This window comes from Colias croceus, chromosome 4 (assembly GCF_905220415.1).
Source record: "Colias croceus chromosome 4, ilColCroc2.1".
NCBI classification, from domain to species: Eukaryota; Metazoa; Arthropoda; class Insecta; order Lepidoptera; family Pieridae; genus Colias; species Colias croceus.
Window position 1 is genome coordinate 8,024,259 of NC_059540.1, and position 21,734 is coordinate 8,045,992.

Consider the following 21,734-nt stretch of genomic DNA (forward strand, 5'->3'; position numbering starts at 1 on the left):
AGGTACCGACAAAAAAAAAAAAAATAATTTATAACTTATGGTTTTATATGGGGCCTCCATTCTTGGTTGTATGAATTAATCGTTTCCATATTTGAATGGAACTAAACAAAGATTTAATGTAAGCTTCATTTCATACCGTATAAAATTCAATAATGTTAATTGAGGTTGTTCTTATTATTTTATAAAATCACTTTAATTATTATATAGGTAAAATCTCTATGATATTGTAAAGTTGTTGTTTGCCTTTTTTTAAATGTTTTGTTGTTATTTATTTGTCTTGCACGATCAAATGAAGTGACTGGATGTTATGATTTTTGAGTGGCTGGAGCACCTGGAGATAGTTTGACATAGGCTATTTTTTATCGCGGTGAAATATCTCATTCCTATTGGAATTTCCTTTGACTATGCGTGCGATGCGGGCGGAAAGCTAGAACTTAGTAAAGAGGTGTTTTAAATTAAATTGTTAATTAAATTTAATTTTATGACAATTGCGTCTTTTTTGTTTATTAAAATATTTACGATCGATTCGATCCAAATAAGTACTGTACAGGGCAAAGTTGTTCTATATGGCTCTCAAGATTCAAGACACAAAGTAGCGTTTAGCTACTATTATGTATTCTGTGACAAAGTAATAATAAATACACACATGCGTATTATACGTATGTACTTAGTATTATATTTCATTATCTTACTCGTTTATGTATTGCGGATGAAGTGCGTAAATAATGCTGTCACTTTTTCGTTGTCTAATGAATGGAAGGAGTGAAAGAGACGGGTCACGCGCGGGGGGACGTTCCCCTGAATTGATAAAAAGCAACAGTTGAGGCAGACGAAAATTCAGTTTGAACCGAAGCGTATGCGTGGTGTTACGTGTTAAGTATCGTATGCATCCGCGTCGCTTTTAAAATGTGACTAAAGTTGAATGAATATAATAAATCATCATCATTTTGTAATATATTGTGACGAAACGAGAGTGTATGATATAAATGATTTCGAAAAACACGTAATTTCAACGACGGTGACGTGGACTCATAACGTCTCAACACATTTAATGCGGGAAAATAAACAGAAATAACGTGGTGATTTTGTCCATAAACAGTGACAATGAAATCTTAATGATAGTTTAAATTCACCACGAGTTTACACGTGACCGCCGAAAATTCTCGAAATCCATAACATTTACCGTGTCATCCAGTGTTTATTCGTAGCGAAATAAGTGTTTTATCAAATTATGGTTGTTACGAAAATCGAAAACATGGCTTCATATACCACGTATACCGGAAAACCGAAAATTTTCTTTCCAAAGAAGGTAAGAGATCAGAGATGTGCTTAAAGTTACTACCTATGCATTCAATGTTATTCAATAAAATATGATTGTACGTACCTATAGAAACAAACTACCTACCTACCTACCCAGTTTTATTTTCATAACATCGCTTTTCTATTATTAATAATAATAAATAGTAAGCATTAAACTATTATATAAATTATTATGTTTACTAACCACAAATAAATTATTCCTGGGAATTTACAATAATGTTGATACCTAGGTGTCTACTGAAATTTAATTTTAGTTAAACACAGTCAAAATTAAGACATTGTGTTACAATCACACCAATAAAATAACGATAAATACATTGAGATATTATTACTACGTATGGAGGACACACCACGTACAAAATCTGTGCGCCATTTTTTTGCTCTAAGTTTTAAAAATCTAGTTAGGTACTTAGGTACCTATGAAAGTTATTCCTTTGCACTTCTCCGTATACCTAATTTGTATTATTTATGCAATATCGTAACACACACGAAGGCATATTTGATGCGTTTCACTTTAAAACAAATAAAAAATGAGCGTGCAGTTCCGCCATATGGCGTATGTTGAGCGGAACATAAGTGATGTAGGCGGTGTCGTCTCCATATGTGTCTGCATCTCAATGGATAAATATCAGAATTCAAAAACCGTGTAAGTACCTACCTAGGTAGGTACCTAAGTACGTATATTATTAACCCACCATAACATTAATTATGCATCCAATACCTATTTTGAATAAAATTGATTAGGTAGGTACCTACCTACGTAGGTATGCCGAATACAGGGCCTCTTTCCTTATAATAATACCTAGCTTAAAGGCTTATAATAATTATTTTCACAATATCCTTTATCGTGTTACAGTTAATATTTATACTTGTACCTACGTAAAATTCCAGTAATAAACCAAGTTTTTAGGGTTCCGTACCTCAAAAGGAAAAAACGGAACCCTTATAGGATCACTTTGTTGTCCGTCTGTCCGTCCGTCCGTCTGTCAAGACCCTTTTTCTCAGGAACGCGTGGAGGTATGAAGCTGAAATTTATATCAATTACTCAGGTCTACTGTCCCTTGAAGCTGTGAAAAAATCAAACTTCTAAGCCAACGCAATCAAAAGATACAGCCGTTTATGCCGCAAATTTTCGACACTTGCAAGGGAATCAAAACCTACAGGGTGCTTCCCGTGAACTCAGAATCTTGAAATTTGGTACGAAGCAACGTCTTATAGCATAGATAAAGGAAAAATTACGAAAACCATAAATTTTTTTGTTACATCACATAATATTTTTTTTTTTTTATAATTTTAAAATTACTACCCATTTCCTCATAAACGCGTAGAGGTATTAAATTGAAATTCATACCAAATACTCAGGTCTATAATACCTTTAAGCTGTAACAAAATCAAACTTCTATGTCAACGCAATCAAAAGAAACAGCAATTTAATCTGCATATTTTGAAACTCGCAAGTACTCGCAAGGGAATCAAAACCTCAAGGGTACTTCCAGTCGACCTAGAATCTTGAAATTTGGCATGAAGCAACGTTTTATAGCACACATAAAGGAAAAATTCCGAAAACCTTAAATTTTACGGAACCCTCGGTGCGCGAGTCCGACTCACACTTGGCCGGTTTTTTTATTAAATCCATAATATGAAGGAACTCGTTTATTTTTCTATGAAGTAATAAATTATCCGCTCATGATACTAAAAAGGAATCAATTACCAAAGGCGGTAAATATAATGAACCACAATAGATTTTTATGGCAAAATGCCGATTAAAATTAATAATTTAATGCACATTGGTAGGTACTAGGTACCAAACATATGTAGGTACCTATCTGGATAATTTCATAAATATTAATTACTAGTTTTAACGCCCGCGGCTTCGACAGCATTGTCTAAAGCCTAATAAATTAGGTATATAACTACCTACTAAAACCTTTCTCTTGAATCACTCTATCTATAAAAAAAACCGCATCAAAATCCGTAGATTTAAGCATACAAAGGGACACAGGGACAGAAAAAGCGACTTTTATACTAGAATTAGTGCAGTGATAACAATTGGCATTCACATTTTACCTACGTACCTACAATCTGAGCGAATTGTGCAAACAAAAAGGAATTATTTTGATTGCCCTTTAACCTGATTCCACCCGGATATTACAGTCTGCAGACGTCTCAGCGTTCTAAACGTTGAGAACTGAATGGAAAAAGGGTGTTCTAGGTAAGGTACCTAGGTAGTATGGCGACGCAATAATTTACATGTAATCCTAATTCCGATATAAATAGGTATCAAAGCCTTTTTGGTATATATTGTTCGCCTATAAAGCAAAGTACCTAACATTTTAGATGTACAGTAAAAAAAATCTTGTCCATTCGCATCCAGATAGTTATTTCTGGTTCCATTCCTTGCGTAGGTACCTACTTAAACTACAAAATAATACATTTCAACTTCTCTTTTTAATTCACATGCGCTATACTTATTTGTTTAATATGGTTCATACAAGGTCCACTGCAATGCAAGCTGTACCTACGTGTAGATATATGAATGACCTACAAACATTGCAAAATGTGCGATTATACGAAGACTGAACCAAATATCATAAATTTAAAGGCGAGATTTCTTCAGCTCGTACTGTCACAGGTTAAAGGGTACATCCGCTGCATCTGGGCACGCATTAAAACGAGGGAATTTAAACCTTGATATGATAATTGCAAGAATTTAAATCGTTCCACATGAAATTCCCTTTGATATGTCCGCGGTCTTGATAACCAGCCTCTGCATACCCTAAAAACAACATGGTAACAATAATTTAACTGCTTGCAATTTTAAGCTGCTCGTGAAACGATGTTGCCACATTTTGTAAACAATACATTAAACAAACGAACCGCTAACGCCAGACAATACATTGTTATGTATTATTATTATTATCAGTGTTATTATGCATATTATTTTCATTTCCTTGGTGATCGTAGTAAATTTCCAATGTTTAATGGAATTTCATAAAATTGTATAAATAAGGTCGATTAGATAAAGTTTCGACATAACATGGTAGTTTGAAGTATCAAACTGGTAGATAACATGACGTTGAATATGTGTTTTTCTGTTTCTAAAACTTTATTTATATATCATTGAATCTTTATTTTCGATTACATATCTACAGTTAGTCATTAGCATTCTTCATATTACGTTACCTCATATATAATGCTCTCTTCCTATATATTCCGACTTTCGTATCATTAATAGTTAATGCCCTATTAATATATCTATTATATAATAATGTTATATTTCATAAAAAAGAACCGTAGGTTATCTCCAAGCGGCTAAAATTATTCCATACCAAATTCTAATGTCATACTTGTGTATCAACAAATCGGTAAATTCCAAGATGCTTGGCTAGATCATGAAACAATCACCCATGTAAAAAAGCATCCTTAAAATCCATCTTTCTTCTAAAACTATAAAACTGTCTTTACATTGAGAATATTCAACTTTTAAACTACTCACTAAGTGAAAATCAATTTTAAAATTCACACCAAGAATTAAAAAATAAACCATTAAAAACAAGACTAAGGTAACATTTAAAACAAGAAAAGGTTAGGGGAGCAACTTCAAATTACTACGATCAAGATTGTTACGCCATAAATCTTCGCCCCTTCATATCAACGATTTTAATTTAGATATCAATTAACTCCTCGCGCTAAGATAGGTCAAGGTAATTTGAAATAAATAATGAATTACCACTTCCTCTAAAAATTACGACAGCACAGTTCACATTATTATTTTTATCAAGAAACCAACCAGTTAACTATATCATTTTTACTAACAACACTTTAATTGGTCGCTAAAAGTAGTTATTTAGAGGCTTACGTCCATACTGAACTTTGGATATGCAAGTGATATTTACGACCTACTATTTGTTGCCAGGAAAATCCATTTTACAATTTGAATAAGTCAGCGCTAAATGCTCCAAATTGCTCCGAAAATATATTTTAAAACCTCGGGTACAATATTGGGATTTCCTTTAAAAGGGTGACCAATACATTCCCAACATTCCAACGGTACTCATCGGTGGGAACGTTAAAGTGCATTGAAGGAGTGAAGAATGCAGTTTGGAATGTTCCCGGATTCCTTTGTGCAACTTTTTATTTTCGGAAGCCATTTTACGACCCTCCAAAAAGTTATGTTATGTAATCATTGTTATAATTCAACTTTATTGAATCATGTTTTTTGCACCAATCTTAAAAACAAAATTATGACAGACCAAAAGCAAAAATGAACTCACAGGAATGTCTACAATCTAAATAATACTGTATGAATCAAAAGCTTGAATGATAGCACATCTTCAATTTTTTTTAACAAAGTTTGAAATTATACCCTTTAATGAACTTTCCTCAGAGGAAACAACAGTGGGCGCCAAAAATAGCGTTTCCGTCGAATAGCAAGCCGTCTAAGTAGGAAGTCCACTAACACTCAGCGGTTGACTCTTCCGGCCGCCTACTGGCGCGTCGTTTATCGAGTTTTATAACGCACTTATGAGCTGCAATGCAATGTGCCCACGCGACGTCTTAAGCTGAATTAAATTGCTCGCACTGAATTCAAATTATTGGACGTTGACGATTTAAATCGCTTTATCTTCAGCCCACTGCTGATGATAACAACCGGCAATCACTGGCCGCCCCATTCAGCTAAGTCTTAATAACTCTATTTAGATTTGTCTTGACCGCAACTGATAATGGTTGCTTTGAAGGCACTTTATGATTTATCACGATACAAGTATGTATTACCATAAATCCTACTGCTATTTCGAATGCAGGCTTTTTATGGTATTTCGATGCATTTAAATTAAGTTATGTAATCGTTCTTTCTCGTGATATAAGATACCTATGATAAATCTGTGACACATGACAAAATACAAACAATAGGGTAAACGAACTATGAGTCAGTCATTCATAAACATTGATGAATCACCTTTATACAGGTAATCAGCAATTATATGGTAGATTTAATTGTTTTAATCAACGTCAATCAATAGTACAAATGGTTAAAGAAGGGTTATTATTTTCTTTAATAATTAGTAATTACCATAAGAACCTACTGGAAAAATATTCCACAGCTACACGTTCGTCTTCCAATATGTACTTCTGTATCATGTAATGTTGGCTAGTTATGCAGGGATATATGTACATAATATGTGATGTGCTAATGTGATGTGATAATTTTGTTTTCTTTTTTGTTACAGGTACGTTCTGAAGAATCTCTGCTGTCACCAGATAAAAGCACAAAGTCTGCACGATGGGTATGTCACCTTGCATGATTTAGGTGGCGGGAAATAAATGAAACCTTTTAAAATTGAAAATTTTTTGCTTGTAAATTGCTTTTATTTACATTCAGATTGTATTGTATCTTCTTTTTGCACAACCGCTTTATATCCACGCCTACATTCCTTTGTTATCGTTTTTTTTATACCTATTATAATATCCAGTATTAGAGCTGTTTTATGTAGGTATGCTATTTCCTTTTTAATACGTATAAAAATGTAGATGTATGCAGGTACACCTTCAGGCTACAAATGAATCTATAAAAGTTATAGGAGCTAATGAAACGCGATGTTTATAAAAATGCAATAACGAAAAATATTAGTTGCAATTATTATTCTACAAGAAAAGTTCAGCCTACCTACGTATCTCACTACTTATTAACTTTACATTAAAGTCTCGATACGTAGTACCTATTTAGTAATCTGTGCTTCGATGTTCAATGCAACATTTCAAGCATTATTTACGAAACATAAATGACTCATGAAAACTCGAGAAAGCTCTGAATAATGCAATGCAAATGCAAACAAATAAAAAAATAGGTGACCGAGAACGTACCGTTTTTGGAAGTCGGTTAATTGGACTTACTCATTTGAACATCGCCTGATGATAGAAGAGTAAACATGGTTTATTTTTAATCCACATCTTACAAAGATTATAAATAACACCAGATACGAACATCCGGACACTAATCAAAGCTAATTCTCGTCTTCCGGGAAGCCTTTGTTTTAAGGCTCAGTAAATTGTTTTATGATAGAACTGCCTTCATTAACTCTAGCCTCAAACTCTTCCGGAATAGATGGTGAATAAAGAAGTATTCAAGAATTGATTTTATCTCAATTAACAACTTAATAATTAGTCTTTTATTTTCAGTTAATTTATTAAAGTTTAAACATTGATTCGGTTTGATTATCGGCTTATTATTTCGTCTTATTGTTGGCATTTGAGCGTACTTTATACAGTACAAGATTGCACGTATGAAGGAAATATAAAAATATTTATTTATTTATTTAACCATTTATTGTACCACACTTTTTAACATTACAATATACAGTATAATATATAGTTGTATAGATGCGAGGTAAAGTACAAAAGGTGACCTTATCGCTTAAAAGCGATTTCATAAAATAACTGTTTCAGCTAACGTAAGATTTACAAATTTTCAGTCTTAAATGATGATGTATGACCCTAATTCGGTCAAAATCAAAATATACAAACACTTAGGTGCGTGAATTTAAGAAAATGATAATGAGATAATTTCCAAATGATTTCATCCATAGTTTTTACATAAAAATTTAAAATGAAGATTATGCAAATGTATGTATTTGGTATGTGAATCAGTTGTGACTTGTGACTCAACATTATTTAATAATAGTAATTTTACCAATCTTCAAAGAATGCGTCAGGTTTATACAATTTCATAGCATCACAATTTCATATGCAATTAATATGAAAGCCAATAAACAATTTAATGACTTAAATACTAATTAGTTCTATCGCAGTAATGATATTAGTGTTTACTGTTTAGGTGTTTATCCTTAACACGATTACTGTACCTACTGCCTACTGGTGATGAAAATATAACACTAATGCACATACTAAATTGAATTATCTACTTTAATGGAAAGTCCTTCATATTTTACACAAAATGAGATCAAATTATATGTACTCTTCTGTTTTTTAACGAAATTTTAGTATATCTTAGTATATGCGCTAAGACTTTAATGTAGATATTATGATAAAATTTAAAAGTCCGTTGCAATAATTTTGACGAAATTCGTGAAAGTTCCACAAAGGTGGAACAGGATGCGTGGGCTGACTCATAGGCTATGTGGCCTGCGCACGCGCATCGGCAGGTAAAATGTGCTCTATGTTATGCGCCATGCCTTACACTTTGACGATTAACCGCCTCGTGAATGAGTGATGAATCATACCTGATAATTCAAGCGTAACAATTACATTCTTTAAGTACATATTTTAAAGGAAAAGTACTTTTTAAGATTAAGAATTCACTAATCGGAATGCCTTGAAATTTACTGAAAAAGGTTACAGAACTATTAATTCTGAAGACTATTTATGTAATTAACATTTTTAAATTCAAATCCAATTGCTTTTAAATTTTATCATTCGTTTCTTTCTCACTCTCAGTGATAGGTACAATAGAATTTTTTGTTATTGATTTCCTGGATCTCCGTGCAATCTTATCTAAGAAGTGAATGAAACATTTTATATTTGTACAGCTATAAAATATAAATGTTGCTTGTAAACATTGGTCTACTTCGCTAGTGAATGAAATAACTCATGCAGTTTAGTCATACGTGAAATGAGTAAAAACTGTTCATTGCATATTGTGACTCACACGTAACAGTACTCAAGATTAAATTATTATTGTAAAAGGTCAATCTCATTTCAATATAAATGTTTACGTATGGTTTCTTAGCCCTTGTTGTATGTTCGCTAAATAATTGGCACTGTTATTATTTTTAATGTGTACATTATCATCGCTCTACAAATTTGCTTGCACGTAGGAATGTAGTTTAAATTTTTTTATGGTAGGTATTGACTTTTCTGTCGGATGTTTGATAATTAATGAAGTTTTCAGTAGAATTTGAGTATTAACATTGTTATATTTCAAATATAATATGCAACATAATAATATGTATATTGTATGAAGATTGTATGTACATATTCAATATTCATATAATTTCATCATATTATTAAACTATTAAAGGTGAATGAAATTATACCTTTAGTGCACGTGCAGGTTTTAATTATAGCTTATGAATATTGAATAGCATGTAAAATCATATTGTTTCTGTCATATATCTTACAGCAGACTCCTTTCTACGAAAGTTTTATAAAACAAAGTAACTACCTACAAGATTAATTGAAAATCAAGTGATGCTTTAAACTTTAAAGTAACAAGGTTTTGTTTTTGAATAATTTCTACAAAATCCAGTAACCACAAGTTGGAAAATCCATAAATATGAATAACACTGCATTACTCATGAATATTGTTTTGTAAATGCAAATCTGCTTCAATATAAACCATGCCGTAACAAATGTAGAGCAGTATTAACAGGGCCGTATTTGACTGATGCACAAATCATATAATATATTCTACTAATATTATAAACTAGCGTCTAGCTGTGCCCTGCTGTTTTACTCGCATTGCTTCCTCGCTAAATGGGCTATATAACACCGAAAGAATTTTCAAATGGGACCAGTAGTTCCTGAGATGCGAAAGTTTGTAAGTTTGTTTGTTAGTCCTTCACGCAATAACACAGGCTACGCTAAGACCATTAGGAGCTGAGAAATGCGGGTAAAACCACGGGGCACAGCTTATTAAAATATTATGAACGCTATAAAAGTGCCTCATGACTATTTTTATGTCTATAATTTAGTGCTGATGATCACAAGGTTACTAATGTTATGTGAAAGTATAGTCTAACTAGCGTATCTTCTTGAGAAAAGTGACTAAATTACCATATCTCTATTGTCACATCTAAAACAAGAAAAAGATAAGATCTGAGTTTTATTCTTCTAGGAAGATAGTTAATCACTTTCGCAAATAATTATACTAAATTATTATATGAATTCGCCTGTAGTGAAGACTAGAGGTTATAAATTGAAAATTAATTTAGAGAAAATCAATTAGGTACTAAGCAACTTTATAAGGCCAGCGTAACTCAATCAATTCTATAAAAATAAAACTAAAGATTCAATTCAATCAGTCCTGATAGAGTAGGTATATTTTAGCAAGATAGTCCTGAGACATTTTCAGACAAGACTGAAACTCTACCATGTTATCGGGTTTATAAATAAATTATAGCCTTTGGTAAAACTAAATATCATAAGTTGCACAAAGGACACCATTGGCAATTTTGTATTAATTAATTTTCGATGACGTCATTAGAATTTGTCAGATCTTAGCCGTATATTTTGAAATAAATTATAAATATCTGAGATCAAAAGCTAGCTGCAACTTTAAACGTGGCTAATAATTAATATCGTTCCACTGCTTCTAAATCCCAAACCCATACTTTATGATCAGAAAATATTTCACAAAAAACGGTGGCTATTGGATACGCTGAAGCTCAGTCAGGCAACAAAAAACTATATCTAAAATGAATAGCTGCAAAGATAAACAAGAGACAAATAGTTATTGAAATCGGAACCGACATTCGTACATCCATTTACTGATAATGTCAGTAATCCACGGCTCCAGTCTCTCGCTGACATTGAAAGGTCAATGACTTATCAGGACGACAGAATTATCGTGAAAAATACCATTCTTTTTGTAAAGACTTTTTATCGACCATGTATTGTCTCATGGTCGTCGCGGTAACATTTAAATATCGACACAACAACGATGCGTTTAGATAGAGAAATAGCACGAGTCGAGGTTAAAATAGGACATTTAAACAGATTAGTTACCATAATAACCCTAGCACTTAAAAGGTTTGCGCTATAAGTGAGTCTCTGCGTAATAGAGATCAGAGAAACCGACTATTCTCGTTGAAACGTATAATCTGTAATAAAAATATATAGAAATAGAGAGGCAATCAATCGATATTAGGAGTTACATAATTGTTAATTAAATTTTATTGGTATGTTAAGTCGTCTCATCAGTTTACACCATAGGCGGATGCGAAGGTTTGTGGGTGGGTAGAGCACGGCATAGGCCGCTTCGCCCCGCGCTCCGCGCCACTCGCCATTCTAATTAGCCATTGTGGTCGCCGGGTAAAGTTTGCGATCAGCCGGCCGGCTGGCACACCAGTCACGCCGCATTCGCCGCGAGATGGGCACGTGTTGTTCGTTGTAGTCCTCCTGCTAGTTAGACACGCGACGCCCCGACGCGATAAGTGATTGAGAGTTCATAATAAACAAGACACACGTGAATATGGTTGCAGTGGACGTGCTTTTTGGATTGCACTAGGAGCGACGCGAGGTAAAATATCAGTCGCTTGAAATATGTACTTCTGACACTGGCACCATTGTTTGGTGAACTATCGCTAGGTTATTGTATATATTATTATACCGAAAATATACACTAGAATTAACCGCTTATTTTATTATCCTTTGCCTGGTAATAATATACGCTGAGTAAATTTCCTCGCGCAGTACTTATTATCTTGAACAGAGTGTTGTTCATAAATTGCGAGTGGTGGAACGGATTGCGATAAAATATGCATAATGACTATTGAAATAAATTGTAAAATATACTTCTATCTAATTTTACACTTATCACATCGTATTAAATCTTCCATTAAAAATGTACTTTTTAGCTGTTGATTGTATTTTTTTCAAACCTAACAAACAATAATTATTCTTATGGATCGTTCTCAGTATGCTTAATTAATATCTATTCAAAAGCAAACTGCATACGTCAAACATGTATTTACAGTGCTAAAAGCAAATAATTATCATCTTAATTTACCTAATTGTAAATTGCAATCAGTAACGTGGATTCCACACATAAAGTTATATAAGTTACCTACAGCCATCTCGTTTTATCGCGCACTAACTATTGTGCATGCATAACTGACCTTCACAATAATGTATGTCTCTTGATGTGCATGCAACACCGATGCATCCAAAACTAACCAAGTTTGATAACAACAATGTTTGAGCACGAAATTTTAACTCGAATTGCCTTAACATAAGGTTCAAGTTTAAAATGCTACCAAGTATACGCTAATCGTTAAATAGACGAGAAAGCTATGCCAAGAAGTAGGCAAGGCGCCCACGAGGAGAATGGGTATTGACTGATTTGTGTTTCGTGGGTATTGAATTCGCAATTAAATTCCCTTGCATCGTACTGCCTTTGTACTTCCCGTTACTGGTAATCGTTTATCGAAACTGTAGATAAATAGCACTTATCCGTCTATCCACTTCAACAGTACATTTTCTGATTAAAACTAGAAAATATATTATTAAATTTATATTCTAAAAACGAATTAAAGTTGTAACTAATACAAACAAAATCTGAGTCACGCATGAATATTAATTTCAGATTAAACATATTTATGATTTAGTTAAAAAATTTAACAATTCATAATCATGAAGCAATATATAAGGAAACTCTATGATGGAAAATCCGAACGAAATAGAACAGTTAAAATACTTCATGAACTAATTACGTTTATCGTTTTATTTTATTATTATATTTTATGATACAAACACATCATAATAAACACAAACAATTTACAGTTATCAAATTCATATCACGAACTTGATTACTTTTAACGATATTGTATGATAATCTTTAATTAAATTGAAGTTCAAAAGAATCCGCAAATCTAGAGTTCACTTAACGTTGACATGTAGAGACCTCGTCACCCGCACTCGCATGACGTAAAATTAGCTCAACAAAAAATTACATAACATCTCTGGAACTGTGACGACATTTCTGTGAAGTATGACTCACGCATTATTGACCTGTTCTGTTACCGGATCGTATCTCTTTTGCCCCGATAGGCCATTAGTCATCATTCATCTCTAGATAGAGTTATCAATGAAATCATAGTCGGGCCACCAATTGGGTGCCGCTCGCTGTCACTATTCTGTAACTTCGCTATCCGTATAAAGCATATTATAATTTCCCACACGTTTATTCAAAGCCGTCATTGTGTTGATATGCATATGCCACACATTAACACATACGTCCAATGTGTTTAACGATTGGGCATAATCGACAAATTTCGATGCCTCATATGTGTACATAATGATAGGCCGTCTATAATAGGGTACGATTTTTGAAGTGTTTGAGGTGACGATGCCTCGCGTGCGCGTGCCCATGACATCAGCTAGATACACGTCATTGCGCGTCATCCAAGTCTTCAACGGATTCTTCGTAACGCCAATTAACATATTACATTATCTAAACGATTGCGCGCTGTAACATAATACTAACGATGATAAAAAGACCTCAACTCAATTTATCTCTCGACGTTCACGAAATCACTTGACAAGTTGTGATGGCGTAATTCGTGTCTAGTTACAATGCAAGAAATTGATCGAAAGCCCTTCACGGACATTGATTGATGTATTTTGATTGCAGCCCTAGCGCTACAGAATGTGTATGGTGACTTGAGCACACCTGAGGTGAAGGCATCATCAATATGCGTGTTGCACCTATACGCATTACGCGTGAATCGTAGGTCTGATTGAAAGTCGGTGCCTCCTATGACTCACAGAAAACTATAACGTTACATTCTTAATAGTTCCTTTGACCCTGTTCAACTGTTTCACTTAGTGCAGTAATGTATTGTCCTTGTGCTGAATTTCAAACACTTCTCGGAAAAGCAATAAAGACGATACCTATCCTATCAGAATATCTAGGTTGTGTTTATTGTAGATATCAATTTTAAACAAACAATATAATCGTTTCTGGTTAAAATTGTTGCAATTTCATTTCTTTGTCTAAGAACATATTTTGTGAACTACGCAATACGTTTTAGGGTTCGTCACTTGATAAATGGATTCCATGAATTAATGCGGGTGTGAAGCAATTTCCGCCATGTAAAATTATAAAATTTATGTTACCCTTGAAGGTTAAAAAATGTTTTAGTTAGTATTTTAAACTCGTTTTTGTCAGTTAACGTACTTATTTGCTATATCTATTCAAACTTTACACACGATTTTTCTAGCGTCAGATCATATTATATATATTCGAAACCATCAATTTGTACCAAAAATAGTTGCCTACAAATTACAATCGTATAACTAATTACCGCTTGATGCTATAACACTAAAAAGCAAATCCTATCTATCAAATAAATAGATTACTTACTTATCCTCTTGTTCACACAGATACCAGAATTCGGTTTGGATGGCAACAACACGTTGAAACACAACGGCAGCACCAAGGACCTGGCTTCCGTAATGGAGAACTTGAAGAAGTCCAGCCTCGTCTCCAGGCAGAACCAGTCCCTTAATCAGGTTTCCAGTTCCTCAAAACAACAGGTATGAAGTTAATTCATAATGATCTGAAAAGTTCCGTTGAATGCTCAAATTTCTGGGTATACTGATTTGAACCTAAATATTCTTTCACGAGCTATTTTATTCCTTAGTTTTAAATTCTACTAGCTGTCCTCGCGGTTACACCCGCATTGCTCCGCTCCTGTTGGTCTTAGCGTGATGATTTATGTATAGCCACCTTCCTCGATAAATGGGCTATCTAACACCAAGAAAGAATTTTTCAAATCGGACCAGTAGTTCCCGAGATTAGCGCTTTCAAACAAACAAACAAACTCTTCAACTTTATAATATTAAGTAAGGATAATGGATTGGTCCCCGGATGGATCATAGAGCAGTTCCGAGAGGAGCAGTTAATGTAAAATATTAATCAAATAGGCTCAGACTACTCCCGACTCAATATTATTTCTCACCAAAAAACTATTGGGAACGTGCACAAACAACCATACGTGATACGATCAATCAATCGTTTTGATGTATACGTATATAATTAATTAATTATTTGTATAGCAGACTGACCGCGCGACGTACGGTAGATCAATGACAGTATTTAGTCCATGTTTGTCCATGCTCTTTTAATCTTTATGATGGAGTCACAGTTAAAATTTTTAATGTTTAGTTTTATCCACTTCTTTACCTCGTAGGGGTCCATACTAGAAGGTTATATAAAAAGATCTTATTTAATTAGTTTTTTAATATTCACGTATTTTTGAATGAATTTTCTTAAACATACATAGAAACAGCGGCTGTTACACGTGATGCTAGAGATGAACAATCGCCATCTTTATCCTGAGCGATTTCTTCCCAACCCAACTTTTATATCGAAACTGTAACAGTAAATAAATATTTTATTCGTGAATAGTATCACATTATACTGGCTACTAACTATATTGTTTTATCTAATCCACATGATACATTAACATAAACAAGCGGAACACAGTGTATGTTCTCAAACATTGTCAATTCAACCGGTTCTTATCTAGAAGCAAAACGCGGGCGCAAACTAGTTAATGATCTCTCAAAAATATTTATTTATGGTGTACAATTTGCGTCGTTACACTATTGAATAATAATTGTTTGAATAACAAATGTGCCTTAACGGGCGTGTGGGTGTTTTAATAACACGAGACGTTTAAAATACCACATTTAGAATTATTACACGGTTGGAGATAGAGCGGTTCATTGTAAATAAAAAAGTATATGTTATTTTATGTCTTTATTTGAAACGGTGTTGATTTTTTTTCGAAAGCAAACCACGTATTATCGTCTTTTTGAATTTTAGCAACACATAATACTGAAATTATTTGTTATGGTAGAATTGATAGAGACGTCGTAATTTAAACGTTATCTTGGTACATTTTCCTTCCTTGAGTCCTTTCTGCTTAAGTCAAATGATTTATAAACAAATATCTTACCGCACAAAATAAAGGCATGGTAAACAGTATCAACAAAGATTCTGTATTGTAATTAATGTATAATTATTACGGTGCGCTTTTTACGGTATGAGTTGTCATTATGATTTCAATTACACAGTACCATAGTCCACAGAATTGTAAAATCGGCAACCAGAATATTTAAAGAATAGAATAAAGAATGATAACTATTTGCATATTCACTTTACATGTATAAGGTCAAAAATAGATAAGTTCGTGCAATGCCTAAAAACAAATTTAGTTTTCTTTGAAATAATATTAAATATAGTTTACTGTAAGCTATTCCTGTACTGGCCTCGGTCTGTTCATAAAATGGGCGGTTTATTTTGAAATCAGCAAGCGCGGTGCGGAAAAAATAAATAAAACAAGTACCTACTCCGCGACCGAGTGCAAAGACGCATGTAATTATTTAACTATTGTTTATGTTAATTAGCAACAAGGTAATTTAATGGAATATATTTTCACAATTTTAATAATTATTATACTCGCTCTATACTGGTGAAAGATAAAGACTCTATGATGCTTATTAAATTCATATTCTATTTTTTATTTGAAATAGAAATATTCAGGATATTTTTGTTATTGCGCGGACTTCCATTCTAACCGCAAGTTGAAAAAGTTTATAGCTACTGTAAATAGTAATAATTTGTAATAAATTAGTAGTCGAACAATACCGCCTTGTTTTAATGTAATGTAAATATTTAAAAAATAAATCAAATACTGTTCAAAAAATCTGTTCTCTACTTTAATTTAAACATCGATCGATTTTGTATGTGTGTCACGATTTCTGTAACGGCATCGGCATAGAGGCATAGACATTGTTTACTTTTTGTTTAGGCGTGGGTTTTTACAACATTGTTAAATATAATAACATTAACTACTTATCTGTAACTAGTAATTTTTCAAACCAAAATGTTTTATAACACAAAATAATCTATTAAAAAGTTAAAAGACAAATTGTTTATGATCCCGTTTCACGAATTTATCAAGTTTAATATGGAGGGAGCTACGTGAGTGCATGATAACTGCTGGCACGAAGCCAAATGCAGCGGTTCTATTATGGCGTAACATTGGATAGACATTAGGGATATCTGGTGTTCTACTTATGTCGTAATACGTTTCCTTAGTACGCTAAAAGAATTTAAATGGTTCAGTTCTTTACTAATAAGAATGTTCGTCTCATAGAACAGATAAAATATAACTTCCTCTCGGTTTATTTTATCTAACAAAGGAATCTGATAAGAATCAGTTGTGTATTGAGATTACTGATGTATTTTAAATAGTAAGGTATTTTTTAAACTTTAGTTTTACCAGTGAAGTCCTCAAGTAAAATAAATCAAAAAGGTATAAATTAGTCACAATTTCGAAGAATTTTCCACTGGCCAAAACACAACCTTATAGTCTTGAGATACACAAAGGTTAAAAGACTCGATGCATCCCACCTACGCACTATGACTCACCCTTGAATCCCCAAAATCAATGCGTAGCCAATGCCAAATCCACTATACATTATATCCCAACTACAGTGTATTTTTAAACAAGATATTAAAAGTAGGATAAAATTGGAATACTAAATTTATATTTCCATAAATATATATCATTCCTATTTTTACTTTAGTTTTATACAAATCATCAGTTTATTTTTAAACGTGTCATCTATTTATATAATGACACAACCATATCTTATTTATCCCGTAAGTACGCCAACACACATGACGCTCGCTCGAAGAAAATCCTCTATAGCATTGGCACTGAACTCAGTGCTTGTCTAGATAATGACTGTGTACGAAGTGTAGGTACTATCAGATTTAAGACGTCTAGTGTTTTACAATTATTGTGTCATCGACAATATATGCTTTAAAAGTTAGTTAAAAAATACCAATAGAGTGAATTAAGGCTACATTACATTGATGCGTACTCGATTTGGTGGTCTATCAATATAAAGGTTAATATCTTGTTGACCCATGAAACTTATTTTATTAAGTAGGTTAAATAATTTTATTCTCCTCTCATTCAATTGCATTTGTATGGCCATGGAAAACAGTTAATGCAGAGGAGTAAGCTGTAAATATATTTATCTTTTCCAGATGGTGTCTAGTGCGACTTCAAGTAGTGCTGCTTCGAGCCAACGAGTGCAGAGTTCGTCCCAACGGGCTAGCTCTATCAAATCAGATTTGACAGAATTAAAGAGCTCAATATCCGAAATGAAAACTCTAAGCAACTCTGCGGCTTTAAATTTTGGACAAAGGTGATATAAACGTTACTCGCTGTTATAAATATCCGTTTTATGTTTTACTACTGTTCAAAATTTGTTTTGTTAATGATCGTTATAGATAACGAAACTGCTATCCCACCTGAGTTCCCATTGGCCCTTAGCCAATTTTCAGCCAATACGTTTCCTTGCTTTTAGTCCGTAGTTTCATCGACAAACAATAGACGCGTTCGTTATTTTACGCGGAAAATAACTATTTGGAGCGTCCGAATCTCACTTACGCCACCTTTACAGATTACGAAGCTCGATGGAGAACATCGTGGATCAAGACGATATGAATCAGAGGCATATACCCGATATAAGGGATCTCAGCGAAATGGGCGATATCGGCGACATAGGGGACATGACCGATCTCGCCAGTGACGGTCCTCTCGTTACCTTCCCAGAGTCTGACACCCCACCGCCTGATAAACAGTGTCTTCTGGCGCCAACGACAGTAGCCATAGGTTCAAATGCAGCAAACGAATTGAAATATAGCGCAGCGCGTATGACTTCTGCCAGTTCGACTCGCGTAGTCACCGACGGGTTCAGTGCATCGAAATCAGCAGCGAACAGTTCCAGAACGAGGCGGCTGCAGCACGGTGACATGCAATATGCGGAACACAGCGCCGCTGGGGCCTCACACAGGCTCTTGCAGGCTGAGGGACTAACCGCTGAACAAAATGCCGCCTATCATCAAGTGAGTATAATTTAAATTCAATTGAATGTTTATTAAAATAAATTATTTATACGTCTGGCTTATTTGTCTCGCATTAAGTATTCAATTATATTTCAATTTCTGGGAAAACCGGCGAGGTAAACATTATGCTACATTAAATCGGTCTGCAAATCGCGCTATCAACAATTTATTCGGTGGAGCCAGTAAGGCGCGCCGAAGGACGCGACCCCGAGCGGCCGGCTCGATCGATACCCTGCCGACGTTTCGTGCCAGTTACGCTCAGCAGTCAGTACCCATGGGCGTCTTGTCTTGATAACATTAGATATAAAATGCTCGATCTAATTTATAGTGAATGCGTAATACGATTTTACGATGGCTTCGAGATTCGTAGCGTGGACGGTAAGGATGTGGCGTCGAGGAGGATCACCAGGGGCGGTGAGCTCATTTATCTCCGGTCGCTTATCGTAAACTACACCATGCTTGTCTCAGTCGGCGTTTGACCGTCGCGCGCGCAAGCACACGCGGAAGTTAATTATTGCGCATGCGCGCTTCTGTACACGAATAGTCGGCTTATTTTAGACGCGGAATGTCGGGTGGGGGTTCTGCCCCGTGGCCGGTACATCGCGGCGTCCTGTCGCGCTTCCCGCCGAGGCCGCCGCATCCTTCGGTGAGGCGATTAGCGGAGGATTTCACTATACATCTCCCTTTCAACCTTCTAAATATGTGACGTCCGTATACAAACTTTAAAATTATCATCGAGTATCACGCGATTGGCCTACTTCCAATGGAAACTCATACAAGAAACCGGGCCATGACACGCAGTCTATTCGATGTGCTTTTTAACAGCCTCATAGATAGCCAGAATATTTTTAGAGAGAATGTTATTTACTATAAAATGCTCGCTTTACGCATTCAAATTTTATTGACGTGAACTTTCATTGATAGGATGATTGTTCATACGTTATTTATCAATGTCTTTTTTTATTTCAGGAGAAGCGATCTTTGCAAGCTGGAGAGGTTACAGCGCAAGAAGCGAACAATATGTCTGCTTCTAGTTCAAGGCTTCAAACTGAAGCCTTCAGCGCTGAGAAAAAAGCCATGGCCTCATCACAGGCGCGACAAACTGTCACATCGAGTGGAATGTTCAGTCATAAAGAGCACTCATCACATTCAAATATGACCATTTCTAGCAAAAATCTCACAACTAAATCTACTTTACTTTCATCTCAGGTAAGTTTTCATATAAATGTTGTAAAAACAATAACTACTTATACGCGCACACGTTAATCACAAAGGTATCGTGTGACGTAGGTGCGAATATTCAAAACAATGTTCTTTACTCCATGTTTGTGTTTCAGATGAGTCAACTGCTAAACGGAACAATCAAACCGGGCGATGAAGACCTTTCAAATTTAACATTCGAAGACTTAGAGAGATTAAACGGAAATTCCAACGAAAAAGATGTCGATTTAGCAATACAAAAGTATTCACATCGAATGAATGCATTTATAACGGCCATCAAAAATAATCAAATGGACATGAAAAACGCCTGTGTACATTTTAACAAATTAAATGAAATGTTGAGGAGAGCGTGGGCGGTCCCTACGTATGGACACGAGTTAGGGTATTCATTATGCAACACTTTACGCACTTCTGGTGGCCTCGACATTCTTATGGAAAATTGTTTAGAATCCAATAACCCTGATCTACAGTTCTCTTCGGCAAAACTTCTAGAACAGTGCCTTACAACTGAAAACAGAGCTCACGTAGTTGAAAACGGTCTAGAGAAAGTTGTTAATGTGGCTTGTGTCTGTACGAAACATGCACATGCAGATCACTCGAGAATTGGAACTGGAATATTGGAACACTTGTTCAAACATAGCGAAGGCACGTGTAGTGACGTCATCAAATTAGGAGGCTTAGACGCAGTTCTATTCGAATGTAGAAAGAACGATATAGAAACTCTACGTCATTGTGCCACTGCTCTTGCTAACTTGTCCCTATACGGTGGAGCTGAGAACCAGGAAGCTATGATCAAAAGGAAAGTTCCTATGTGGCTGTTTCCTTTAGCGTTCCACAACGACGATAATATTAAATACTACGCTTGTCTTGCTATCGCTGTTTTGGTTGCTAATAAAGAAATAGAAGCAGCTGTGCTGAAATCTGGTACATTGGATTTAGTGGAGCCATTCGTAACTACACACAATCCGTCTGAATTCGCACGATCGAATCTAGCTCATGCGCACGGTCAAAGTAAGAACTGGTTGCAAAGGCTAGTTCCGGTGTTGAGTTCGAAAAGAGAGGAAGCGAGAAATCTGGCTGCCTTCCACTTTTGTATGGAGGCGGGGATTAAGAAGCAACAGGGAAATACTGAGATATTTAGGGAAATAGGTGCAATAGAGTCTTTGAAGAAAGTAGCTAGTTGTCCAAACGCTGTCGCGTCTAAATACGCTGCGCAAGCGTTAAGGCTTATCGGGGAGGAAGTACCTCACAAGCTGTCGCAGCAGGTCCCTCTCTGGTCCATAGAAGATGTACGAGAATGGGTGAAGCAAATTGGCTTTTCGGAATATGCAACGAATTTCTACGAAAGCAGGGTAGATGGAGATTTATTGTTACAAATCACAGAAGAGAATCTTAAAGAAGATATCGGTTTGCATAATGGAATCAAGCGGAAAAGGTATAGCATACATTTTTTGCTATATAAACTTCCTAGAAAAAATTGTAGTAACTCGAAAAAAAATTGTCATATATTTAATCCTTTGAG

At 34.8% G+C, this 21,734-nt stretch overlaps 1 protein-coding gene across 5 annotated transcripts in view; it reads left to right on the forward strand.

Annotated features, from left to right (window-relative positions):
• Positions 1-21,734, forward strand: part of LOC123691068 (NAD(+) hydrolase sarm1-like) — a 49,295-nt gene that overhangs the window by 23,652 nt on the left and 3,909 nt on the right. For 2 of the 5 annotated variants that reach the window (XM_045635286.1, XM_045635287.1), the window contains 6 exons: positions 6,552-6,608; positions 14,443-14,595; positions 18,128-18,288; positions 18,547-18,991; positions 19,961-20,200; positions 20,329-21,647. In XM_045635286.1, the coding sequence (XP_045491242.1) occupies positions 6,552-6,608; positions 14,443-14,595; positions 18,128-18,288; positions 18,547-18,991; positions 19,961-20,200; positions 20,329-21,647 (2,375 nt within the window). Of the gene's footprint in view, positions 1-853; positions 1,310-6,551; positions 6,609-14,442; positions 14,596-18,127; positions 18,289-18,546; positions 18,992-19,960; positions 20,201-20,328; positions 21,648-21,734 lie in introns of those variants that run through there. The other 3 variants (XM_045635289.1, XM_045635290.1, XM_045635288.1) reach the window with 3 other exon arrangements.